This window comes from Oncorhynchus masou, chromosome 29 (assembly GCF_036934945.1).
Source record: "Oncorhynchus masou masou isolate Uvic2021 chromosome 29, UVic_Omas_1.1, whole genome shotgun sequence".
NCBI classification, from domain to species: domain Eukaryota; kingdom Metazoa; phylum Chordata; class Actinopteri; order Salmoniformes; family Salmonidae; genus Oncorhynchus; species Oncorhynchus masou.
The window spans coordinates 69,548,168-69,556,689 of NC_088240.1; the positions used below are offsets into that span (position 1 = coordinate 69,548,168).

The following is an 8,522-nucleotide window of genomic DNA, read 5'->3' on the forward strand; positions in this document are numbered from 1 at the left end:
GTCTCCATCTCAAACAAAAATCTAAGTTAAATAATAAGACCTAATCTAATCAAAGTTTAAATGCACTTGAAATAAAGTTTAGTTTGATTTAGTTCTTTAACCATTATTTTTGATTGAGATGGAGACATGATTCCAACATTTCAATGATTAACTTGAAGATTAAATTTGAACTCAACCAAAGCTTGAAACCCTAGGACTATATGTATTGTCTAGTTTTAGTTGAACCCTGGGTTGAATTGAAACAATAGCTGTAGATTCCATGTCACCATATGTTGAAAAATTCAACCAGTTTGTGCACAGTAGATTGTGTGTTACTCAGAAATACATAAGCACATCAACTTGCTTACCTAAATATTCTCATTGCCTACTCACATTTGAAAGATGAATGCAAATTCCCAGCTGCTATTCCCTGAAGCTCTCTCAAACAGAGAATGGAGCATTGTCGTTTCTCTTTCAGTTACAGACCATAGCACATTTCACCGACCCAGTCTATTTGCGTAATCAGTCACTAAGCAGTTAGTTAAAAATAAATAGGTCTCCTCACCTCCATATTAAACAAATACATTTTATTTATTAATTCATGTTATCTCATACAAATAAATACAAATATGTTATCAGCTTATTTTTAATTGTGTTATATATATAAATCTAACATAAATAATATTAAACCATATCAGAGAGGGGTTGCCAATACATCAAAATATTTGATACAACATCCAAAATAAATTCAGGTAGGCCTATGACATTTATGCATTTATTCTTGACAAGATCTATCCACCATGTATTACAACACACTTTTAAACTCAAGTTCATGAGAAAAACTGCAATTTCTCTCTACATAAACACAACAAATAGCAGGCCTCAGTGGTGTGTGTAGTGGAGGGTATGCGCAGGTTTACACCGTATACCCACTTATTTTTCAGTGGGCATGCGTATATTTCTTAATGTTTAGCTTAAATGTTGATAATCTATTATTTCTTCACATTTTAGATGCAGCAATGGGCACACGGCGGTAGGCCTACATGGGAATGTTCCAAAATGCAATTAGCAAGAAAACACCACTCTAAAATGTGCACAGCATATGTGAGAGGTTTGATGGATGGAGATTAAAATATCCATAAGAAAATTAGATATGAGGGAGATCTAAAGATGCAACAACCTTCATCAGTTGCTAATATGAATAGGATAATGCATTTGGCTGCTAGACAAAGAAATAAAGTTGAACGAAATCCAGTAGAACAGGAGAACGCATATTACCTCCATGTTTCTATGCAATGGTAAGACATGCCTCATAATATAAAGTAAAATGTCCAAGTTTCAAACAATTAAGGAACAGGAAAATTATAGCGATGCTAATGATAGGCCTAACTGTCTTCTGGTAGATGGAAAGGCTTTCCCAAAAACCTTGTCTATTAAATGTTAACTAGCTACAAAGTAGCCTACGCCTACCTGGCAGAATGATATGATTATTTGCATTAATCCAGTGGACATTTGTCTTGCAAACTCCATCTCATGTGCTACACAAACACCACTAAAAAAACAATAGTGCTAGGTGCCTGCACACTTAAATTAAAGAGTAACCCCTCTTTTACGCTGCTGCTACTCTCTGTTTATCTTATATGCATAGTCACTTTAACTATACACTCATGTACATACTACCTCAATTGGCCCGACCAACCAGTACCCCCGGACATTGACTAACCGGGCTATCTGCATTGTGTCCCACCACCAGCCAACCCCTCTTTTATGCTACTGCTACTCTCTGTTCATCATTTATGCATAGTCACTTTAACCATACCTACATGTACATACTACCTCAATAAGCCTGACTAACCGGTGTCTGTATATAGCCTTGCTACTGTTATTTTCAAATGTCTTTTTACTGTTGTTTTAGTTCTTTACTTACCTACACACACACACACACATACACCTTTTTCTTTCGCACTATTAGTTAGAGTCTGTAAGTAAGCATTTCACTGTAAGGTCTACACCTGTTGTATTCGGCGCACGTGACAAATAAACTTTGATTTGAACTACACAAAAATGGTTTTATCTTAGATTTTTCCCAGACTTCAAAAGTGGTCTCCTGATGTAGTTTAAGCATTTTTATGGACTTAGAACATCCAATTGTGTTGTTTTTCTATAAAACAAAGTGTGATTTTGAGAGTGAAAATCGGAAAAAAATACATCTGAAACCTTTGAACTTCTGATTTAGTTGACAGCCTAATTTATCTGTTTCAATAGTACACCTACAATTAGCCTCCTTGCACAGTACAGCTTGGGTTGGCCTGACTGTGAAAGACCATTATGGGATTTATCATTTTAGGTAATACAGAATGAATGTCACTGTTTCTCATAGAATTTTTCACACAGAGCACCTTTCCTTCGCCGGGCAGGCCGTTTGGGACATTTTTTGCCAAAATTAAGAGTATACCTATTCTTCAGGCACCACAACACCACAATAATCCTAGAAATATGTAAAACCATACAAACACTGTTTACAGTGAAATGTTGTTAACACACTCTACATATGCACCTATTCTATAGCCAATGTAATACAATAACACAGCCCACCTTTAAAACTATTGGTCTTCTTACCATGAAGGCCTATAAATAGGAAATAGACCAAAACCAAAAAGCACTCTTTCATTCTAAACGGTAAAATTGGGAAACGGACATTCTTTCATACGGGTAGAATGTGTAAAAAACGTTGAAATATGTATTCTATAGTATTTTTTGCCTCTTGGCTTGGGGGCTTATCTCCAGAATTCTTTATCTCGGCCTTCTCTGTTCCATTCCGTTGGGCAGAAATCCTGCAATAATAGGCACTGGCCATATGAGGGCAGCAACACTCCACACTATTATCACTAGAGTCATGAAACAAGCCACTATCGTTGACTCGATGGGTTTACGGTTCAATCTCCAACTTTTGTCCCCATTTAGTTCGTCAAGGCTGAAGTCAACACAGCAGAAATTGATGGGATCCCCCGTCTGCTGAGCCTTTGACTTGCCGAAACGCCGGTATCGAGACATGCCACATCCAACACACAGTCTAAACTCCTGCTGGCCGCCGGTGACTCCGAGGTGTTCGATGAGAACAGGTGAGATGGCTCTGTTGATAGCAGCAGAGAAAAAAGCCCTTCCATGGTTATTGGCGGTATATATAAACACATCGCACTGGAAACCGAAGTTGCTGTCCCAACGAGCCACTAGCGAGGTGGGGAAAAGTCTCTGCACGCTGACGTTGCACTGTGGCAACGGCTGTAACGAAGTGTCTGACGAGGAGGCTTCGCTCTCCTCCACGGATCTCTTCAAGTAGTGCACGTCCACCTCCAAGTTGGCCAAGAATCTGTTGGTGGAGTTGATGGGGGGTAACAGGAGGTCCTCGTCGCTCCAGCCGTGGCACCGCTGGAGTAGTCCACCTACCGTGGTCAGAGCCAGCAGAAAAGTCGGGGAGTTGCTCAGCATGGCATTGGGTGCGTTGCTCCTACTCGCATGATGTTCCGTGGGGACGCAAGGCAACTGAGGAGGCGTGTCCGTCGTTAATAAAATGCAGAAAACTGCCGTCTCCAGCGATTACACGAACATCCATAGTGTGCATCTTCCGTTGCGGGAGAGAACAGTTGGGAACGTCAGTTGCCCGTCACATGCACCGTGCGCGCCCCCTCCCTCGATTTGGTTAAGCAAGTAACTGGCTTCTTGCCAAACTGCTACTGTGCACTACTTTGCAAGAGATAAGCTGTGGTGTGCTGCGAGGACCCTGGTAGTCTCTCTCTCGCTCTCTCAGGTGTGTGAGAAAGGAAAGCAGGAGTAGCCTTATCTGGGAACATGCGCGCCTCTCTTTACTTAATGCGTGACGCGACTTCAAGGACAGGGTGGGTGGAAGATGATGTGCGCAAATACATGGCATTCCCCCTCCTCTTCCTCGCTCCCTGTAGAATATCTGCAACCCTGGGACGGATAAGTTATTGTGTAATGTATGATTGTGTCAAAACATATCACCCTTATTGCTTTCTATTTGGCCAACTGAGTCCCTATGCCCAAAGCCTCTAATATGAATTGTGATGCAGGAAAATATGTCTCCTCAAATGTTTGACTTTGTCAAAAGATTAATACGTTCAATGGTGCTAAAGCGGATGCGAGATTCAGCACCATTGAACCGGACAGCAACCCATGAACTCCACAGTTTAGCTGCGGTGGACAATGGACTCGGAGAATTCCCTTCCAGGGTGACATTTCCCATTGGTACAGACCTAGGATCAGCTTCCCCTCCCCCGACCCCATTAATGGGGAAAATGCTAAACTGTCCCAGATCAGCGTCAAGGACCAACTTGTCTTCACCCTACTCCAAGAAGCCCTACAGATCAGAAGGCCTTGCTAAGAAGAAGTCCTGAAGGGGAAGGCTCCCATGCTAGACTGTTCAGCCATATTTGAAACAATAAACCTATATTATAATAAATAATAGGGTATAAATCTGCAAATAAACAAAAAATGTGTTGTATATCCCGGCCACACCATCAGTGATTCCTGGCCTGTCGCTACCTCATCCTTTCTATGAGAAGGTAGAGTCCCATAATTGGTGCTCATTCAACAGAACCAGTCAATCCATTGATTATCTTCAAATGACTCTTCATGGTGAGTCTGTGTGCACACCAGTTGATGGTAATTACACAAGCATAAGATGGCAATGAAATCCCCCTGGGATGCGAGGAGCAAGGCATATCAAATCAAAGCAGGTGCCGGAGATGAATTGCCTTAAGGGGAAGTAATCAAGTTAGATTATCTCTCTTTATGATAATGGATTTAGTCTTCATTAATTATATTTCAGCCCCAGTCAGACTGCTTAGAGTGCATGTTTAGATGTGTTACCACCAGCAGACTCAGTAATGCCATTTGTTGGGATCAAATCCAATTGTATTTGCCACATGCGCCGAATGTACAACATTACCGTGAAATGTGTACTTACAAGCCCTTAACCAATTGCAGTTCAAGAAATATTTACTAAATAAACTAAAGTTTAAAAAAAATGTACATCTAAAAGTAACAGAACAAAATGACATAACAATAACGAGGCTATATAGAGTTTGTGACAGACAGCCGTTATGGAGTAGCTATGGTGCACTCAAGGATAGCCAGGCATATCAGTGAACATCTGTCTCTCTCTATAAGTGTCGGTAGGGCACCTTGTGAGAGTAACTCAGCTATTCTGTGATACATAGGAATAGTCTCTAATGTTGGAAAATACAATGAACCTGTCACGACTTCTGCCGAAGTCGGTCCCTCTACTTGTTCGGGCGGCGTTCGGCGGTCGACGTCACTGGTCTTCAAGCCATCGCCGCTCCACCTTTTATTTTCCATTTGTTTTGTCTTGGTTTCCTGCACACCTGGTTTACGTCTCCTCATAATTACTATGTGTATTTAGCCCTCTGTTCTCTCCATGTTTGTGTGGGGTATTGTTTATTGTCGAAGTTGGCACGCTTCCGGCTGGATGGCGCCACGTTTTATGTATACCTGTGTTTTGTGGCAGCCGGTACTTTGTACTTTGTTTGTGGCACTGTGTGCTGCCTTACTTGTTTTGGGCATTTGGTATTGGTGACGCTGTTGCGTTCTGGTCTTACTACTTGCCTCAGTAAAGTACTTCGTGTTCACTCATCTCTGCTCTCCTGCGCCTGACTTCTATGCACCAGCTACACCCACCATTGACAGAACCTCAATGTGTTAGGAACACCTCCATTTTGTGAGTTGGGAAACCTGATTAGAATTACAGCCACAGTACTGGGACAGAGCTGGCTGCAGTGTTGGCAGGGCTCTTTAATCAAGGTTTACATATTTTACTGACACACCTGTTCTACTTTGGCATGTGACAATGTCCAAAACCTCTTCTCTGCCACCATGTAGGCTATTGTTCTGTTCTGTGCCTTCGGGTTTTGTATAGATTTGATTAGATTACGCTCACACACATTGCTGTGTCACAGAGTTCAATGGAAGATGTCGCATGGACGTCTATATTACATGTCTGGCTTGAAGCCTGGCTGAAGAGAAAAAAACACATTCTGACTGCTTGTCTTGTCTTGTTGACAGTTTAAAAACAGAATTTATCCCACAAAACACTTCATAATTTAGACCACAGGTATGCATAAATCACATTCATTGCAGGGTCAAATAAACTAAAGATGATTGTTACGAATTCCCTGCAGGTGACTGTTATCAGCACCTCACAACTCTAAGCTCCACACTCCACTCCCCATCCCCCATGACCGGAGCCTGAGAATCTAGACTCTAGGGGGTAACAAAAACCTGCCCCTCAAACTCTCTCTGACCTGTATGACCTGTGTGACCTGTGCCCTGATAGATCGCAGATGGCATATGCAATCTATACAGTCCTTTCACATTTACTACTGCTATATTCTGTAAGATTCTGTATCTATGCATTTGTGCCCTGATGTATTCGTTCGGTATGTGTGTATTATTTACCTCTGTTTCTGTCCATTACATAACCATTACACTCTAAGAAAAAATGTGATATCTAGAACCTTAAAGGGTTCTTCAGCTGTCCCCATAGGAAAACCCTTTAAAGAACCCTTTTTGGTTTCAGGTAGAACCCTTTTGGGTTCCATGTAGAACCCTTTCTACAGAGGTTTCTACATGGAACCCAAAAACGGTTCTTCCTGGAACCAAAAGGGTTCTCCTATGGGGACAGCCGAAGAACCCTTTTGGAACCCTTTTTTCTAACAGTGTACCATTTCACGATCTTTCCCACTTTATGTGCATCCCCATATTAATCTTCCTCAGTGTGTTTAAATAAAGTTCCTGTGTGTTAACTCTTAGGCAGCTTTATTCCCCTCTAACAGGGGGCGATGCCATTGAGTCACAAACCAGTAAAATACTTGGAGCCGGATCACTGTCTTTCACTGATATACACTAATGTCATATGGGATATTCCTTATTCTACCTGCCCTTTCATGTTTCAGCCAGAAAACCACTATTAACGTGAGAGCCCTTTTCAAAAGATAAGAGCCAGGCTTTACAGGGTGAACCGTCACAAGGGTCATCAACTTGGAGAGAGAAAATGCAAAACAATAATGACACAGTTTCTCTTTTTATGTTTGTCGGGAATATGTATGACACTTGTATGAATTATATTTCCCTTTGAGTTGCTTGAATGGTTTAATTTGCTGTGAAGGACTGCCTCCAGCCTTTTGATGTGAGCACTAGCTGAAGTGAAAGACAGGTCGCCTCTGGCCTCAATTTGCACCTGAAAACACCTCTCCTCCTTTATTCCTCCCCTGTTGTTTATTAGGTCCTATTCTGTTCCATCTTTTCCTTGGAAACTCCCACACACACTCCTCCACTACACACACACACACACACTGCTTGACACACTGATCGAAACACACAATTACAGAGACACTGACACACCAACTCGCCCACACATTCCCAAATACTGGCCCCCTCCAAATATCAAATATGCTCCAGACAATGTGCCCGGCGAATGGAGCGAAAATGTAAATTACTTTCTTGTTCATTAATTATGCTATAAAAATGTAAATTGCTTCAGTGCCAAAAATGCTAATGGGACAGAGATAAAAGTCTCTCTTGTGCCAAAGGAGAATGTATAAAAGATTCATTTTCTCAGAGTGTATCTCTTCTTACCGGGGACCTTGCTAAAAAGAGACCTGTTCGTGGCTCCTGGTCTCTCCTCCATCCACCCTCACTGTGCAGGAGCAGACAGGCACTATTTCTCTGTACTCTCAGCTGCTCACATAGACAACCTGTTTAATTAGATATTGGCTATTAGAAACATTTGTCTTCACATCTTCCGTGCTCTCACTCATTTTGTGGATCTGAGCCTTGTGACTGACTCCCTTGATACTTCTTACTTCTGCTGTTCCTTTTCATTCCAACAATGGCATGGCAAGTCCCCTGACCCATCCCCATGGTAACCAGCTGACCTTTACTTATTGGTTGAGATGGGGGACAATTTAGAAGTGGAGAGATTTAGAGAGGAATTATATTATTCATGTCCATTTGATTCTATCTTTAGGAGAAACGTGAAAAGTGCCTCTGGGTAGGATGTGTGTTCAGGTTAGGGTTTATGTTAGTTTCTATAGCTACTTGTAAGGCTGGTGCATTGTCTTCCATCAGATAGCACGTTGATTCCATCTGCACGGATTGAGGGACGAGCATCGCGGAGAAGTGACGCCATCTGACATGAGACAATGTGGCTGGAGTGGTTTTGTGTGTACTCATACAGTGAATGAGAAGTTTGATATGATTACATTTGTATACGCGTTAACTAACAAGGAGTCCTGTTAGGAGACGGGCGGGATGGCGGTGCGTGGAAGGAAGGAAGCGCTGTGTTGTTATGTACTGTATGTGGAAGTGCTCATCTCTCTCACAGGAAACAGAACTATCAGCCTTGATGAGGCAAAGCAGCACAGTTTATTAGACACACAACATCAAGACACTGATTAAAAAAAGACGATGTGAATCTGAACTCCCATGTCAACCTGTTATAATGG

General features: G+C 41.9%; 1 protein-coding gene across 1 annotated transcript; it reads right to left on the reverse strand.

The window, feature by feature from the left end:
- Positions 1-547: 547 nt before the first annotated feature.
- LOC135521290 (transmembrane protein 158-like) lies at positions 548-3,601 on the reverse strand. The gene has a single exon (XM_064947210.1). It carries the CDS (start codon positions 3,466-3,468, stop codon positions 2,773-2,775), a length of 696 nt encoding a protein of 231 aa, XP_064803282.1. The 5' UTR covers positions 3,469-3,601; the 3' UTR covers positions 548-2,772.
- Positions 3,602-8,522: the final 4,921 nt, after the last annotated feature.

Bases quoted from the DNA above. Each gene is read 5' to 3' on its own strand.
- LOC135521290 (XM_064947210.1), bottom strand. From the start codon at position 3,468: ATGCTGAGCAACTCCCCGACTTTTCTGCTGGCTCTGACCACGGTAGGT.